The sequence below is a fragment of the Rutidosis leptorrhynchoides genome, chromosome 7, assembly GCF_046630445.1.
Source record: "Rutidosis leptorrhynchoides isolate AG116_Rl617_1_P2 chromosome 7, CSIRO_AGI_Rlap_v1, whole genome shotgun sequence".
Lineage (NCBI taxonomy): Eukaryota > Viridiplantae > Streptophyta > Magnoliopsida > Asterales > Asteraceae > Rutidosis > Rutidosis leptorrhynchoides.
In genome coordinates this window covers 286,884,026-286,903,611 of record NC_092339.1, presented here as the reverse complement: position 1 = coordinate 286,903,611, position 19,586 = coordinate 286,884,026, and the positions used below count along the sequence as shown (strand labels likewise).

The 19,586-nt window shown below is 36.0% G+C and overlaps 1 protein-coding gene and 1 non-coding gene across 2 annotated transcripts; both read right to left on the bottom strand.

Moving 5' to 3' along the window:
- Window positions 1-1,215: 1,215 nt before the first annotated feature.
- LOC139858300 (callose synthase 12-like) lies at window positions 1,216-7,057 on the bottom strand. Its single transcript, XM_071847157.1, has 3 exons — window positions 1,699-7,057; window positions 1,515-1,578; window positions 1,216-1,427 (listed from the first exon to the last, which is right to left on the bottom strand). The coding sequence occupies exon 1, from the start codon at window positions 6,988-6,990 to the stop codon at window positions 1,711-1,713; it is 5,280 nt and encodes a 1,759-aa protein (XP_071703258.1). The 5' UTR covers window positions 6,991-7,057; the 3' UTR covers window positions 1,216-1,427; window positions 1,515-1,578; window positions 1,699-1,710.
- On the bottom strand, window positions 3,944-4,022 carry LOC139860778 (small nucleolar RNA J33). Its single transcript, XR_011763400.1, has one exon. It is a non-coding gene; the product is annotated as a small nucleolar RNA J33 (small nucleolar RNA).
- Window positions 7,058-19,586: the final 12,529 nt, after the last annotated feature.

Sequence of the window (19,586 nt, the reverse complement as noted above, 5' to 3'; positions counted from 1 at the left end):
ACGAATCTTCTTCTGCTCACCGATATTAATCGACAATTTTAAGATATAACTAAGTGGGTAGTATTAGCCACGTTTTGGAATTTTGGCTACTAACATGCGTAGTAGAATACATTGCAGACACTACTTGACATTCTTCATTTCCCAAATCTTAAAAACTCAAATCATATCCAAATGAATGAAAATCAAAATTTATACGACAACAAAGAACCTGCTGCTTTTAAACTTGTTGAAGATCTGAGGCTCACCTCCAGTTTCAAAATTCATCATCATCAAGACCCCATTTAAATTTTAAATTCCTTAAATATCAAAATCATAACTGATGTTCATGTCAAAATGCATCTTCCAAAACTCATTGCCCTCAAACAAAATTCATATATGATATGGTCCCAACAAATACAATTTTATCAAAACCAAGTAGAAATTTCATTACTAATTTCATCACCCATTTTCAAATAGTAGCTCAGATCTAACCTTTTTTTATCTCGCTTACCAGCCACCATCACTGGTCAAAATTAAAATCAACCAAACCAGATCTGGAGTTCGATCGCCGTAATTTAGAATTCCGGTGAGTGAAACGGAGGAGGACGGAGAAGGTGGTGCGCCGGTAGCCATTGACGTGCGGCGCCGGTAGCCTTTTATCTGCATCTGCAGAAAGGTTGTAAATTTGTTTCAATTTGTTAAGAGTTTGGTACATTTGACCATGGTGGAAGCTAGCAAGCGTGATTGGGAAAAGCATAATGCCAAAGCGTAAATTCAGGCAAACAACCATCGCGATAGGCAAAGATCGATTGCAGCGAACTTCTATTAAAAGAAGATATTTAAAAACCATCGTAGATGTTGAGTGGTAGGGATGAAGTGAAAGAGGTAAACTATCTGGTAGGTAAGAGGGTGTAGTAGTGAGTTTGTGGTTTAGCATATAGGGAAAATTACAGTTGAGTAAATACATCCTTTTTCCTGTTATTCTTTTAGCATCAAGTTCTTCAGTGGTTTCTTCATCATAGCAAAAATAATAGAAAATGATGAATTTGCCCTCACATGCATTGCACATGTGAAAGTTAACCCTTAGATTTTGACTGCAGTTAGGTTCGGGTGCCAACCACGATAGTTAAGCAAAATTGAGGTATCAACTACGCAAAAATAAAAGTTTAGATGTTGTGATGCAAATATGAACAAACCACGTGTACCAACGACGTACTTTTTTCTAACTACAGACTTATAATAATCATTGTAATTCTACTTCATATAAAACTCCAAAAATAACTGATCATAAACAAGTAATTTCAATCACAACAGTTAAAAAGAAGATTAAACAGAAACACAAAGTACAAAATAATTCAAACTCCATATCTTCCTTCCTCCTCTACTGCTAGATATCTTCATAATAAATGTCACTTTACAACCAAATGCCTATAATTCCAACACCAAATCTGCAGAAAAAAAAAAACAAAAAAATTCAGCACAAATGCAATAATACAAGTAAAAATCATAGAACAGAAACGAAAAATCAGACTTACCAATGTATATAACAATCTCAAAGCTGAATATATACAACTTTTACAACAAATTTGTAGCAAACACCTGAAACACAAGTTATATATCATCATTTTTCATCATATATTCATAAATATATAAATATAATTATATATAATCTAAAATTAAGTTAAGCTACGAAATAAAGACATATCTTTTTTTTTTTACCTCATATACTGATTAACTTTTTGATTTCTTTCCTCCCACAATCTGGAAAATGCGCAGACCTCTACTAAACGCTTCATTGAACAATATCCTGGTCTGCATAGACTGTGAACCAGGCAACCACGATAAAACCGCAACTGGGGTCCACACTATCACTCCAAAAATAGTATCATACGTGCGAGCCACAGAAACAACTGTCCCCCAAACGAACGTTTTCTGTAAAACGGGTCGAAAAACTTGAGCAATCAAAAGACAACCCCACCCAGTCGGAACAAACGCTAACAAACTCGTGAAAATATCGACAAACTTAAACTCCGTAAACTCCTTCAAACCGATTATTATAAGCACCCCAAGAACAATAACAAGAAATTGAACCAACCGATAATAAACATGTTCTCGTGCAGAGTATTTATCACGAGCGTAAATTATAATCGAATAAATCGCAAGCGCCACAACAACGTAAATCCACGAAAGTATATAAACCGCAATACTTTTACTATGGGCCGCAATACCCAATTGGTAAACGATGCCGTATTGAAAAAAGAAAAACCGTAAATCCAAAACGATTTCAAACAATTTCCCAAATAAACCGGTCGTCCTCAAATGATCTTGTTCCTCGTACCACCATTGTTCCCAACTCTCTTCGGATTTTGCAAAAACGCCACCTCGAAACCAAATCCACGTCATGAAATCATCGAAATCGTAAACGGCTTTTAACCAATCGAACCCGGATGGATTAAACACAAACGGCGCCATAATCCATGAAATTACAAGAAACCAACTCGATATTGTTAACGCGATGTAAGTAAACGTTCCTTTAGCCACAGGACTATACGCAGCGTACACAATCAAGATCAAACCGAGCTCGATCGCTTTTATAAAATGGCTACGAGCGTAAAGACGGTAATTTTCGGCGAACTTTTTGTGTTCGACTACAAAACCTCGCCCGGTTGCTCGATATTTCGCACCCCCGTGAAGAATCGTTCGACCGAAGTAATGCGAGCGGGTCCCGAGCGAAAACGTGTAGAAAACGGACGAAAGTTGAAGCTGCATTGTTATGAAATCCCAAATCGCGGCTAAAAACCCGAGCTCGAGAGTGTTTTCAACGATCATAGGTAAGGCTGTAAATAGCCCGAGTTGTACGATAAACTGCTGGTTTAAAATCGTACCCAACGCTTTATTTGCGTTCGCGTTGTCTGATACGGAGTTTTCAATCCCGCTAAGCGCGAGATATAACCGGCCCCACAGAAAAGCGTAAACGGTTAATGAAATCATCATCGTGTTGAAAAAAAACCCGACAGTCGTGTAGAAAAATGATAACATTCTGAAGAAATCGAGCCTGTGACCTAATCGGTACACATCTCGACTTAAAACTTGTTCACCGTTTCCGCTTGCAACTTTAGCTTCGAACATCGAAACTTGGTTTAACCCGACGTCTCGTCCCTTTCCGACTTGAATGTACTCGTGATGCGTTACGTTTCCGCCTCGTAACGTGCAATTAAACCCCGCGAAAATGTCTTCGCTTAAGTTGATTAACCTTGAAGCTTTACTTATTCCGCCACGCGTTAAGAACCAAAACCGGTCAAACACATCGGGGTGACCATAATGTAATCGGATCTTTAATGGGTTGGCTAAAACCCGTTGACCCAATGTGACGAAACTCGTTTCTTGAGCCGACATGAACCACGCGAGTGAAGAAACCGAACCCGTGAAGATATGTTCTCTAACTCCCAAAATATTCGGCTTACGAATACCGTATTTTTGTTTGTATTCTTCGAGTAAATTTCGCATTTTTAATGCCTCTTCGAAATAGTTATCTTGATTCATATCGATCGTTTGAACCGCATCACCTCGAGTGAAAATAAGCGCATGGTTTTGGTTCTCAGGTTTACCCTCCCCGAGCTTCAACGGGCCAGGCAACTTGACCCGATAAATCTCAACTTCTCGACCCAATTCCTGATCGTACTTAACGAGAACCGAGTAGTACTGTTTTATTCCGTCTCGTATCGACACCTCATCAACGTACGCAACACGTAATGCAGGATTGTTTTTCATCAAATACAAAATCTCCTCAGCTTGAGGCTTCTTTTCAGCCTTTTGCGCCCCGTATATCTGACATGCAACAACGTACGTGTACTTCATCAAAACCGTTCCGTATTCATGGCCTTTGAACATTGTACTAACTGCTTCGGTTGTTGTACCATCTTCTCTCGAAGAACCCATAGAAACAAGTTCCCGTGCGCCTTCACGAATGTCCATTTCAGAAGCCGAATCAAGAAACGCGAGCATATTTAAAGCCCGATAATAGTACATCATACCCCTAATCGTACGAGCAAGCGTTTGGCCTCGATACGAAGCCCATAACCGAAGCTCTCGAAGCTTAACGGTCCATAATTCTTCCTCCGACACCATACCCTCACGTTTCATTCGTTCCAAAAAATTATCCCATTCATCTGCATATATCGTTTGCAAATAATAAAGCGTTGTAACGCCATCTTCGGTCTTGCTTTTAAGCTGTTCTTTATGGTACACCACTTCTTCGTTGTAGTACGGTGTCAAAACGCTAAACGCCATCATCCTTTCGACTTGCGGTGCATGAGGCATGTTCATAAACAACGAGTTGCTAAAGAACGCGATTCGTCTTCTAGCTTCTAGATTAACGGGAATATTATTCATCGAATCACGCGATGTAAGAATCGTATGCAATCGCCTCACTTGTCTATAGAAATTCGCGTTTTCTAAATCGGGTAACTTGATTGCATTCTCGAAAAGTAACCCGGTTCCCGAAATTGGACCGTGTGGAGCTAACCCGTCTTCGATCAACTCATCCATTGTTCGTTTTTGCTTGAAAAAATCACGCGTAACAACCTCGTAAAGCGCTTGTAGCGTGTTAACCACTTTGTTAACGTCTTTATTACTCTTTATCAACAAACCAACAAGCGTAATCAGTTTCGAATGAATCTTTGGAATGGCGTTCATGTTAAACGTCTTGGTAAACTTTTCGATATTGATTGCATTATCGATTTCTTGAAATAACGTCGTGATGATCGAATGCTCTTGGGTGTTGTACCGTACAATCATGAGAAGCAAGTGACGAACACTGTCGTAAGTTTCAATAACAGAACAACGTCTGTACTCGTTTTTCCCGATTTTGTACCATAACCACTTGTCGGGTGCATCGACTAACTCCTTCGCTTGACTAAGTGCTAAAAGCAACTCGTTCGACAACAAAAAACACGGCCATCGAACAACTCTAACGTTCCATGTATTCTGCGGTAATTCAAGTAGCTCGACTTCACGATCACTAACAAGATCCTCTTCACGAAAAGTTTTTATAATCTCGTTCCAAATCAGCGCGAATTTATGCGCTTCAACTTGATTGGATTCAAGTTTCTTAAACGGAGTACCAAAACCGTACCTTAACTTAAATCGATTCAAAGCATCTTTAAACTTACTCTTTATCGTCCCTCTCATATTCAACAATTGTTCTTCAGGCATCAGATTAAACTGCATGGCACTAGCAAAAAATTGAAACCGTAACCTCAATTGTTGCACGTTACGAATCTCGCCCAAATGACTTAATAACCCGACACCCGCACCAACAAACGATGAGTAAATCGAGTACCAAATTTGCAAATCCATTAAGTAAATCAATAAAACAGGTAACCATAACAAACCTACTGCAAATCGGTTACTGTCACCGAAAAACTCATGCCATTCATACTTTACGCCTTTTAAATCCAAAATATCTTTCGTAGGCTGAATCATCGGTTTTATTTGTAAAAAGTAACTAAAGCAAAACTTCGTAGCTAAAACGACAATCCAAAACAACGAATATTTTACGTTATCGATTAAACCTTCTCGAAGCCCACGGCCCACAAACGTCCGACTCTGAAACCACCACGTTATAACGTAAAATATCTTCCAATTTGTGTTTTCAAGAAAGTTACGAACCCATGGGATAATAAATAACGCAAGCGCTAAAATCTCTGGTGATATAAACACAATTGCAACTTCAACAAACGTTACGACACGTTTATTAGCTGCACTAGACCAAACCCGATCGTCCTTTTTCTGACTCCAAATTCTCGAATAAAACACCACGAAAATAATAATCCAAATAAACGAAGTAACGATCTTTAACAACATTCGAACCCCGAGCCATAAAGTCTCTTTACTAACCAACTTATACTGCATTACAATATCCAAAACCGCTTGTAACAACCTTAACGCGCTCCATGTGATAAAAACGCTCAAGAGTTTCGCTTGAACGTCTTTATCACCCAACGCCTGCCACGCGTACTTTTTATTATCTTTCCACGCAACGATAATCGCAGCTTGTAAAAACAAAAACAACATGATCCACAACTTATCAAAGCTTCGAAACAAATTCAAAAACGAACGTTGCTCAACGAATCCTGTTTTCCCTACCCGTTTTGATACACTCGTTGTTGCGAAAAAGTTACTCCCAATATCAATAGGCCATTTTAATTTATCAAAACATCTCCTACTCCAAAAATACTCATTTATATCATCATAATTTCGCCAATTCGAATGCGGTGCAGTACCGTTCTTACTGTTCTCCACCTCAGCTTTAACAGTATCGTAAATCGGTTTCACAACGCGATCTAAAAACGCGTTTTCGCCCGAAATCGAAGGTAAAACAGGCCTACCTGTATTCTCATCAATATAATCTTCTAAAATTCTATTCAATTCCATAGCCATATGATGAAAAATATAACAAATACATTCAGGTATAAACCTTAAATTAGCAGACTCGCCCCAAATTAATAGATACAACGATACATACAGAAGCTCACGGCGGTGATCGGAGGCAGAGACTTGCCGGCGAGAATCGGAAATCCAGATGTTCGATTTCCGGCCAAGGAAGGAGCACCAGTGAGTGTAGTTACTGAGAAGTTTCCGGCGGAATTTGCGGAGGACGCCGGGGTCGAGAGTGTCGATGTTGTCCGGCGGTGGTTGTAATCTCATCTGAGCGTTAGCGAGATGAAGAACGATGTGTTCACGTTGATTTGAAACGTTGTCGTTTTGGAAACCGAAAAAGGCGGCGAGCCAGTCGAGGAGGTCGTAGTGAGGTTGCCATGGGACGAACGGTGGTCGACGGAGGTCGCCGACGGCGCGGAGTGCGGCGGTGGCAGCACGGACTTCGGGGAAACGGAGGGATGGGTGGTCGATTAGGAGGTTGTGGACTGGGATGATGTTGTAGATGGTAGGTTCGACGGTGGATTCAGGTGGACGGTGTGTTGACGGTGGACGTTGCCGGAGGTTGTTCATTGGGATCTGAGCAGGTCAGAAGTTTGACTTTAGTTGACTTTAACGGATATTAGTATCGACGTGAAGAAACATGTGTGGGGTTGGAAGGTAATGTTAGATAATAATGATTGTGAAAGTAAAGGTGGGGCCCGGTTACCGTGTGATATGACTTTTTCTTCCGTAATTTGAATTTGTCTTAATTTGGGGCATTGGGCATCTCGATATTTTCTTTTTCTCTTTTGTTTTATATTTTACTTTATTTATGTTGAGTTTTCGATGTAGAATATAGGGGAGTAATATTTTATTCATTTTTTTATTCAAAAAGTAATAGAAAAGAATTTGTTGGAGATTTTTTTACTCGTTAACTTAGGGTGATGATTCGTACACCACCTATTTTTAGCCTAGGGGGTGATGATTCGTACACCACCTATTTTTAGTCATACACTATCAAACATGCTTTATAGTGTTTTACTGTACAACCCTGTAAAACACATTTGGTGGTGTACGGCTAAAAATAGGTGGTGTACGAATCACTCCCCGTTAAAGATAGATATGATCATGTGGTGAGAATTGAGTATGGTATTGATGTTTTTTGAATGTGTGGATGATAAGTGAGGCAGTGTAATAATTGGTTGGTATTAAAGTGGTTAAAATCTTTTTACTTAGAAAATTATGAAAACAACGTTACGATTGAAGTACATGAAAATTGCTATCAGACATGATTGAACATTGTTAAGGTGTGAAGTCGTGGAAAAACTAATTACATGGAGTACAATGTGAATTATTAGGGGGCTTATTGGTTCGTGTTATGTAAATGTTGATGTTGATTTATAGCTCATCAATTTAGTTTTTAAAGCTCTAAAATATAAACTTAGTTTATGAATTCAAAAAGAGACACTTAATTATTAAGTATTCTATCTGTCTATCACATTTTGATTGTACCAAATCCACTAATAAAAAGCTATTCAAAATAGTGTTGGACTAAAATGATTTGCTTAGTTGCATCAAGAACGGTTGAAAAACAAAAGAAAAAACGATATTGCTTTCAAATTTAGTTCTCCTACTTTATTTGATAGACGCGGGTACGGTATGCATCCGAAGAAGGGGCACTTTGAACTTTAAAAGGTTTAGTGTCGAAAGTTTAGCAATCCAAACAGAATCACCATAACATGATTCCCAGTGACATACTGATTGAGTAATAAATTAGTAGTGATTCTAGTATTCACACCATAAGCATATGAGATAATAAAATAAATCATCGAGAAAAGATAACATATATTCGCCCGGGCAGCAGCTAGGTGGTGTGCTTATTTTGTGTGACAACACTACACAACGGGTGGCTCTTCTAGACGGATATCTGTGTGACAGTACTACAGAGAAAGCAGTATTTTCGTGTAACTAGTGATGGTCTCAACGCCCTTAAGATGTGGTGATGAGTAATCTGATTTTCAAAACTGTTCCCAGCCAGTCTATCTCAGATCGGGCACTTATATAAGATTGACGTAACATGAGTAAAAAAAAATAGGCTTCTACTTCCAACCATCATCCCTAAAATTTAGCCAATGAAATCACAACAAATACAATTCATTATTTGAACTGCTTACAAACTTTTCTTATCTACATTTAGTTTACTTATTTAGCTTTTTAAATTTAAAAGTAAAACCACTTCAGCTATTATATAAACCCTTCACTATTTAGAACAATTATTCTCAACAAACATGTGTGAATATATCCGGTTTCAAAGAATGATCATAGGTTAACATACCGCTTGCTCATCCTTAGATTAAACATTAGTAGACAACTAGGTCCAAACTTCTATAAATATGATCTCCTATAAACTCGCTCCATTAAACCTAACGATCGACAATAGTGTATCGCTCCAAGCACTGAAAAACTCGAAATGTCGGGTGGGTTCTTCACAGACAATATACCGTGGAATTCCGATAAGAGAAAACATGAATTTGATTAGCAATTGGGAAGTGATGATTGATTAATTTTTTACTAAACATTCCCTATGGAAAGAGAATTCGTTGTCAATTGGGGGGCGATTAAAATTACTGAAATTAATTTAGAAAGCAGCAACACCAACAACAAAACTCAATCTCACATGTGTGGGGTATAGGGGAGGTGAGATGTTGATAATTCTTCCCCTACTCTAGAATAAAGAGAAGCTATTTCTCTACTGGGAGTGAAACACTACGAGAGTAGAGAAACTCCTCCCTCTCAATGTTCTATGGATAGAGTGATTGCTTCCGAATAGACCTCCAGCCAGTAAGTAGGAATTTTCTTGAAGAAAAAAACATAAAAAACACGAGACGCCACGAAAATGGCAGAATTAAATTTACATGGTTTTAAATCCTGCATGGTATTCAATTTAGTCTCTAAGCGACAGTCAAGTCGTCAATAAATCGACGCTTGCTATTGTCTCAAATAATAGATGGATATAAATATGTCCCGGAATTCATCAGGACATATTTATGTCCATCTTTAAATGTAAATCGATCATTTAATTCGGTCTAGGTTCTTTTGGGGTGGAAGTGATTTTAGTTGAAAAATTGTGTAGTTTAAATGGACATTGTCATTGCTTATTTTGATAACGGAGGTCTCAATATTGGGAGTTTAAGGCGTTTAACGTTGCTCTTGTTCTTAAATAGTGTAGGAGAATTTCTTATCATAACCAAATGCGTTGTTGAGGAGGATTATTCAGGAAAATCATGGTTCGATTATTGGTAATTATGTTGTCTCGGGAGTGTGGTCTAATATAGGTGCTACTTTGTGTCTTCAATTCAATCTGATGCTTTTTTTAAGCTAGGAAACAATCGCATTATATGTTTGTCGATTGATTAGTGCATAGATAGTCAGGCTGTGTTTATTGTCTATTCAATATAATAGAATTTTCCACTTAGAATCTAATAAGAATGTGAGTATTGTTACTTAATTGATCAATAATTCTTGGAGTTGAGATTTGATCCGATCAAACATAGGTCGTTATAATGAAGTAAGTTTGGTTGCTTTATGTTCGGATTTAAGTGATACTATTTTGTCTCCTTTACATGATAGGTGGTCATGACTGCTAGACCCGATGGCAAGTGTCCGCTTCATTCAGCTAAGGAGTATACAGATAAAGTGATCCATCCATCGGTTACACCTTCTACTCAATGGTATAATTATATTCCTCGAAAGTTTAATGTATTTCTATTGAGTTTCATTTAGACAAACTTCGTCATACATTTAATCTATGATCGTAAGGAATCGAGCTAGATAGTATTTTACGTCTGAGTTGCAATCAAGGAGTGGAGAAGTTTTTTGTGTCTCGTGGTAGTTAATTTATGGAGAGCTGTCAAGATATGGGTAGATAGCGATTAGCCTGCCATTTCTTTGAGAACAATGGTTGTAGCATGATCAGTAGCTTGCCTTTAGAATTAGCCCGATTATGATTATTGTAACAACCTTTCTTTGAGTAATTTGACGTTTTTCTAAATTGTGTTGTATTTGAAGATAACTTAATTAGGAAACGTAATTAATATTTATAATTTAATTATACTCGTTTAATTGGGTTAAGTTTGGAGGCAACTTTAATTCTAATTGAACCTCTTAGCTTATGCACCGGAAATATAAGTAACTTCTTAATTTTATTAGATTAGATTGTACTTGTTTAATTGAGTTGCACCTGTTAGAATGCATCAACAAAGTCATATTACCATTTTAGATAATTTGACTATTGAGATAAGAAAGTAGCTTCATCATTTCCCTTTTGAGCCATGTCACAAGATTAGCTAACCAACAATACAACGGATCCAACAGTAGCAAAGTTAGTATTATTTCCTCAATTGTAATGGGGTTCCAAAAGTGTATTGGAGCCATACCAAACATAGAAAGAGCTGTTAGATCTTTTGTGTATAAGACCACTAGTTGATAAACACTTGGAATACAATTCAGATTGTAATCAATTAATCAAAAATTCAATACAACCGATCATATTCTTATCAATTGTAAACATGGTATCACGAGCTTAAGGATTGCAGATCCGAAATCAAAGCAACCGATTTATGGCTTAATCATCATTTACCAAAAATAAAGCTACCATGTCCAAAATTGACGGTAGCTCAAACCAAGCCGCCATGTCAAATTTGGACGGCAACTCAAAACCAAATGGAAAAACTTACCTCGATGTTCTCTGTCACAAATCAACCACCGCAACCGCCATTGCCAAAACAGATGCAGAAACCATCATCGAAAAACGACAGAAAAACGGCAGAGTGGTGACGACAGTAACGGCGGTGACCGGCGGCAACCATACGGCTACCTGCAACGGCACCACAAGAGGTGAAATTTTACCTTTAAATTTTTGTTCCTAGCAAAAACCGACCAAATGGGTGAGGAAAAAACCCTCGAACTCGAATGTTGATCCAAGTTTAAAGCTTTATTCACAAAAACCGGTAGCAAAGAGAGAGTCAAATGACTCTAATCTCAAATCACAAATTTCGATCAGAAGAATAAAACCTTCAAACCCTAAATTGCAACAATCGATCAAAGTAGAAAGGGATCGATCAAACTATAATCGGTTTAATTGTTTGCAAGATCTGATGAGAGAACAAGGGTTAAACCCTAATCTCAATCGATCAAACAAAGTAAACCCACCTGACCACATAGCGGCTGTGAAAGGAACGATGGGATACATGATGAAAAAAAAAAGAAATCTGCTAAAGCAGATACATATAAGACAAAACCCTTATCTGATTGGTTAGTTATCAATAATAAAAGACCTAAACCTGGCCCAACTAGAACTAGAAAATATGTTGAATCTGGCCCAACTAAAATTAGTTTTTTAAAGGGTATTCCTAGCCCAACTCATAAAATCAAGTGTACAACTCCTCTTAAAATGAAGTTCTCAAATTTAAAAAACGAAACTTCTTATGGGAAAGCTAATATTATTACAAACGAAATAAAAAGTAATAATCAATGGATTTTTGACTGTAGTGCTACCTATACCATAACTTTTGGAAAATCTGATCTTTGTTCCGAATTAAAACCTCGGTTAATAAAATTCAAACGGCTAATGGCGGCGTTGTACAAGTAGAAGTGTAGTGACCCGAACTTTTCCATGTTTATATATATTAAATGAAATTGTTATTTACATGATTAAGTGTTTCCAACATGTTAAGCAATCAAACTTGTTAAGACTTGATTAATTGAAATAGGTTTCATATAGACAATTGACCACCCAAGTTGACCGGTGATTCACGAACGTTAAAACTTGTAAAAACTATATGATGACATATATATGATTATATATATAGTTAACATGATATTATGATAAGTAAGTATCTCATTAGGTATTTTAACAATGAGTTATATACATAAAATTGAGTTTATTGAATTAAGAAACTCGAAACGGTATATATAACGATTATCGTTATAACAACGTCTTACTAAATACATATGAATCATATTAAGATATTGATACACTATGTTTAATCATGATAAATGATAAGTAAAAATGTCATTAAGTGTATTAATAATGAACTACATATGTAAAAACAAGACTACTAACTTAATGATTTTGAAACGAGACATATATGTAACGATTATCGTTGTAACAACATTTAACTGTATATATATCATACTAAGATATATTAATATATCATAATATCATGATAATGTAATAATTTAACATCTCATTAGATATAATAAACATTGGGTTAACAACATTTAACATGATCGTTAACTTAAAGGTTTCAAATCAACATTTATTTGTAACGACTAACGATGACTTAACGACTCAGTTAAAATGTATATACATGTAGTGTTTTAATATGTATTCATACACTTTTGAAAGACTTCAAGACACTTATCAAAATACTTCTACTTAACAAAAATGCTTACAATTACATCCTCGTTCAGTTTCATCAACAATTCTACTCGTATGCACCCGTATTCGTACTCGTACAATACACAGCTTTTAGATGTATGTACTATTGGTATATACACTCCAATGATCAGCTCTTAGCAGCCCATGTGAGTCACTTAACATATGTGGGAACTATCATTTGGCAACTAGCATGAAATATCTCATAAAATTACAAAAATATTAGTAATCATTCATGACTTATTTACATGTAAACAAAATTACACATCCTTTACATCTAATCCATATACCAACGATCAAAAACACCTGAAAACACTTTCATTCTTCAATTTCCTTCATCTAATTGATCTCTCTCAAGTTCTATCTTCAAGTTCTAAGTGTTCTTCATAAATTCTATAAGTTCTAGTTTCATAAAATCAAGAATACTTCCAAGTTTGCTAGCTTACTTTCAATCTTGTAAAGTGATCATCCAACCTCAAGAAATCTTTCTTATTTACAGTAAGATATCTTTCTAATACAAGGTAATACTCATATTCAAACTTTGATTCAATTTCTATAACTATAACAATCTTATTTCGAGTGGAAATCTTACTTGAACTTGTTTTCGTGTCATGATTCTGCTTCAAGAACTTTCAAGCCATCCAAGGATCCTTTGAAGCTAGATCTATTTTTCTCATTTCCAGTAGGTTTATCCACAAAACCTGAGGTAGTAATGATGTTCATAACATCATTCGATTCATATATATAAAACTGCCTTATTCGAAGGTTTAAACTTGAAATCACTAGAACATAGTTTAGTTAATTCTAAACTTGTTCACAAACAAAAGTTAATCCTTCTAAATTGATTTTTAAAATCAACTAAACACATGTTCTATATCTATATGATATGCTAACTTAATGATTTAAAACCTGGAAACACGAAAAACACCGTAAAACCGGACATACGCCGTCGTAGTAACACCGCGGGCTGTTTTGGGTTTGATAATTAAAAACTATGATAAACTTTGATTTAAAAGTTGTTCTTCTGGGAAAATGATTTTTCTTATGAACATGAAACTATATCCAAAAATCATGGTTAAACTCAAAGTGGATGTATGTTTTTCAAAATGGTCATCAAGACGTCGTTCTTTCGATTGAAATGACTACCTCTTACAAAAATGACTTGTAACTTATATTTCTGACTATAAACCTATACTTGTTTAGATTCATAAAATAGAGTTCAATATGAAACCATAGCAATTTGATTCACTCAAAACGGATTTAAAACGAAGAAGTTATGGGTAAAACAAGATTGGATATTTTTTGATTGTTGTAGCTACGGGAAATAATGTAACAATTCTATACAAATCATATCCTAGCTAACTTATATTGTATTATACATGTATTCTAATATATTATGTAATCTTGGGATACCATAGACACGTATGCAAATGTTTTGACATATCATATCGACCCATGTATATATATTATTTGGAACAATCATAGACACTCTATATGCAGTAATGTTGGAGTTAGCTATACAGGGTTGAGGTTGATTCCAAAAATATATATACTTTGAGTTGTGATCTAGCCTGAGACGTGTATACACTGGGTCGTGGATTGATTCAAGATAATATATATCAATTTATTTCTATACATTTAACTATGGACAACTAGTTGTAGGTTACTAACGAGGACAGCTGACTTAATAAACTTAAAACATCAAAATGTATTAAAAGTGTTGTAAATATATTTTGAACATACTTTGATATATATGTACATATTTGTTATACGTTCGTGAATCGACCAGTGGCAAAGTCTTACTTCCCGACAAAGTAAAAATCTGTGAAAGTGAGTTATAGTCCCACTTTTAAAATCTAATATTTTGGGATGAGAATGATGGAAAATTGTGTGTACTTTTACCAAAACAGATTAACGCAGCGGATAGTTAAAATAATAATCTTTAATATTTTATGACCAAAATTTAACAAGATTAAATTTTCACTTATTTAATGAAATATGCACACGATTAATCTTTCCCAATGATCCAGTTACACCACTAATAATTGTCAAAATATGTAATTCACAAAGTGAGTAAATGATATACCTTTCTTGAAGAAACTGATTGAGACGGAGAGAAACTTAAGATCAAAAGTATGATCGTCTCTTTGGATAGTCCACACTACACTTCAAACAACGTCAATGGATGCTAGTCCAAACCCAAGTAATAATTAATCAACCTTTGATTAATATTATGAACCAAAATATGTAATATGTGTTTTCTTTTTAGTTCATCGAAAAGCATTAGGATGATTGATTAATTACTCCGTAATATGGTACACATATATAGATATTTTATTTTTATTATTTCACCCGTGAACTCAAATTACGAATATATGTATCATAAAGTCGTATTTAACAAATACTTCAGGGGTATGTTATGTAACTTATATTTAATAATTTCTATCATGTCGTTTTCATGTGAATAGTAAATTAATTAATTTCGATTCATTTACTATTCATATGAATAGTAAATGAATTAATTTCGATTTACTATTTTGTTACTTGAGTAATATATATACATCATATATATATATATATATTTTATTTGACGTCTCGGTGTATATGTGTGTGACCCCGAAGGCTCAAATGATGTTGGCCATATAGTTATATGTTGTACCTTGCACAACATCAAGTAACTATACAAACAATGGTAAGCGTCTAGCAACACGTCATTGTCCCCAAATTCATGTGAGGGTAGTTTCTCGAAACTGTTTATGGTAAGTGTTAAATGTCATTCGTCCTTTTGTTTCAGATAACTTTAGTTAAACTTGAGATATGGATCATCGGTCATTCTCATTTGTTTAACAATTTTGTTTCTCGATCTTAGAACTGAATTAGATCACCAAATTAATTAAGTATCATCTTAATTACATCTGGGTACGGCCACACAAATATCTTATTCATTCATCGAGGAGCTCAAAAGTATCTAACTCCAAACATTTCGGAGGAACAAATCCTATATTGCATACACGTGTCTATCACGAGCTTTACATTATACCCAATAATGGCCTTTATAACAGCCTTATTCAGGACAGCGTTTAACCATATCAAAGTACAATGCTACACTCATCAAGATGGGCGTGCATCTCAAGTCTAAGGACACAAAGACATAATTACTAAAAGATTCACTACTGACTACGATCCATGTAGTGACATCTCATGGTTGGGTCATTCCAATATTCATCATCAATGAATACATATGAAATTTGGTCTCAACAAGTTAACTATTTATCATCAATAAATATAACCAAAACTTCATATTAATCTTAATTCATGTTATTCCCATAACATGATTGATTATGGAGATTTTGAATAATCAACAATTACTCATGGATTAAACATGCTAATATAGAACACAATGATATATATGAAAACGATCATACCATCAATATATCAATTCATTATGATAAAACTGTTTAATGTTCTAAAAATATCCAAATACTAAATTACAAATTAAAAATATCAGCAGTATAACGAAGTCCAATACTACTAGCATGATCATCATGCTTTTTGTGTGTCATGGGCTTCGTGAACGGGTCAGCCACATTATCATCTGTATGAACCTTAAGAATACTAATATCATTCCTCTCAACGACTTCTTGAATGTAGTCAAACTTTCGAAGAATGTGTCTGCTACCTTTACGTACACGTGATTCTTTCGCAAGTATAATAGCACTTGAATTATCACAGTACATTTCCATAGGGGATTCAATGCTGGGAACTACTCCAAGTTCAGTAATAAACTTCCTTATCCAGACAGCTTCTTGAGCAGCTTCTGAGGCAGCAATGTATTCTGCTTCCGTTGTAGACTGTGCAACTGTTCTCTGCTTTGAGCTTCTCCAATCAACTGTCCCGCCATTCATGACAAAGACATACCCTGACTGGGATCGAGAATCATCTCGATCAGTTTGAAAACTAGCATCTGTATAACATCTAATACTCAACTCTTCTTCCAAACCACCGTAAACCAAGAACGTATCTTTAGTTCTCCGCAAATATTTAAGAATGCTCTTAACAGCAATCCAATGTTCTTCATCTGGATTCTGTTGATAACGACTCGTCAAACTCAAAGCTAACGAGACATCAGGTCTAGTACATAACATGGCATACATAATGGATCCTATAGCCGAAGCATACGGAACACATTTCATTCGTCTTATCTCATCAGGTGTGATAGGACTTTGAGACTTGCTCAAGGTTATGCCCTTTTGCATGGGCAATGCTCCGCGCTTGGAGTTTTGCATGTTAAATCTTCTCAATATTTTGTCAATGTATGTACTTTGACTCAAACCAGTAAGCCTTTTGGATCTATTTCTATAGATCATGATTTCAAGAATATACTTAGCTTCTCCAAGATCTTTCATGGCAAAACATTTTCCAAGCCAAGATTTGACATCTTGCAAAGTTGGAATGTCATTTCCAATAAGTAGTATGTCATCAACATACAAGATCAAGAAGACAACTTTACTCCCACTAGCTCTAATGTAAACACAGGGCTCATCTTGGTTTTGAGAAAAACCAAACTCTTTGATTTTCTGATCAAACTTAAGATTCCAGCTCCTGGATGCTTGCTTTAATCCATAAATAGATTTTAGAAGCTTGCATACTTTAGTAGGATGCTTAGGATTCACAAACCCTTCCGGCTGAACCATATATACGTCCTCGCTTAGGTCGCCATTTAGAAAAGTAGTTTTGACATCCATTTGCCATATTTCATAATCATGAAAAGCAGCTATGGCAATAAGTATCCTAATTGATTTAATGCTCGCGACTGGTGAATAAGTTTCCTCATAATCAATTCCTTGAGTTTGAGTATAACCTTTTGCCACCAATCGAGCCTTAAAAGTGTTTACATTACCGTCCATGTCAGCCTTCTTCTTAAAGACCCATTTACTGCCCACTGTCTTGCAATTGGGTGGAAGATCAATCAAGTCCCATACTTGATTATCTTTCATGGACTGCATCTCTGCCTTCATAGCATCTCCCCATTTGTCAGATTGTGGATCTGACATGGCTTCACCATAGCTAGAGGGTTCATCATAATCCCCTAGATGAGGTACAACTGAATTAATCAGAAGATTTAACCTCTCAGGTTGATGAAGAGTTCTACTAGATCTACGAAGTATAGGTACAACATGTTCTGGCTCACCAACAGTGTGTCCAGCTTTAACGTGCGGTTGGCTAGTGCCTTCAGAAGGTATGTTACTTTGTGATTCTTGAATTTCCTCAAGTTCTACTTTACTCCCACTGACTTCTTGTAAGAGAAGATCTCTTTCAAAGAATTCAGCAAACCGAGCAGTAAACACTTTGTTTTCAGCTTGGTAGTAAAAGTAGTAACCCATTGTTTCCTTTGGGTATCCCACAAAGTGACATTTGATACCTCTGGGTTCTAACTTGTTTGAAGTGTCACGTTTCACATACGCTTCACAACCCCAGACTTTCAAATAAGACAACTTAGGACTCTTTACATGCCGTAACTCATATGGTGTCTTATCTACCTTCTTAGTTGGAACCATATTAAGTATGCGTGCAGCAGACTCTAATGCATAACCCCAAAAAGACATCGGTAGAGTAGTTAGACTCATCATAGATTGAACCATATCAAGTAAAGTTCGATTCCTCCGCTCCGACACACCATTGTGCTGTGGTGTATAAGGTGGAGTGAATTGTGAGACAATCCTACAATTCTTCAGGTGGTCCAAAAACTCTTGACTCATATATTCCCCTCCCCGATAAGAACGAAGGGCTTTAATGGTCTTTCTAAGTTGATTCTCTACTTCATTTTGGAAGATTTTGAACATTTCAAAAACTTCATGTTTACGTTTCAGCAAGTAAACATAACCATATCTACTATAATCATTAGTAAATGTAACGAAGTATGTTTCACCATTTCTAGACATAGTTCTAAAAGGGCCACATACATCAGTATGTATTAGTCCTAAAAGATCTTTAGCTCTTTCAACTAAACCGGAGAAAGGAGCCTTTGTCATCTTTCCACATAAACATGACTCGCATACATCAAATGACTCAGAGCCAGTTGATTCCAAAATCCCATCAGATTGGAGTTTTGAATTGCGTTGTTTGTTTATATTACCAAGACGACAATGCCATAGATAGGTATTATTCAAGTCTTTCTTGACTCATTTGGCAGTACATGCATATACAGAATTATTATTTGAAATTACACCGTGCATATCAATTTCAAAAATACCATCACGTGGAATAGCATTAAAATAAAATACATTATTCTTAGAAACTAAAATACCAAAGTGCGTAAATGTAAGTTCAAAACCAACATTTTTCAAAAGAGAAACTAAAATTACATTGCTCGTAATACTAGGAGCATAATGACATTGTTCCAACAAAACAATAAGACTACTATGTAAAGTAAGCTCATAGGTGCCAATAGCTTCAACAGTAGCTCGAGCCCCATTGCCCACTCTTAAGTCTAGCGTGTCTTTCTTCAGTCTCTTACTTCTTCTCATTCCCTGCATATTGTTACAGATGTGAGTACCACAACCAGTATCAAAAATCCAGGAATCACTAGAAAAAGTATATAACTGTATATGAAATATACCTGATTTGCTGGTCTGGCCAGCTTTGCCTTTTCTCAACTCAGATAGGTAGGAAGGACAGTTCCTCCTCCAGTGGCCAACCTTTCCACAGTGGAAACATTCGGCGTCTTTCGCTGGGTTTTCTTTCTTGG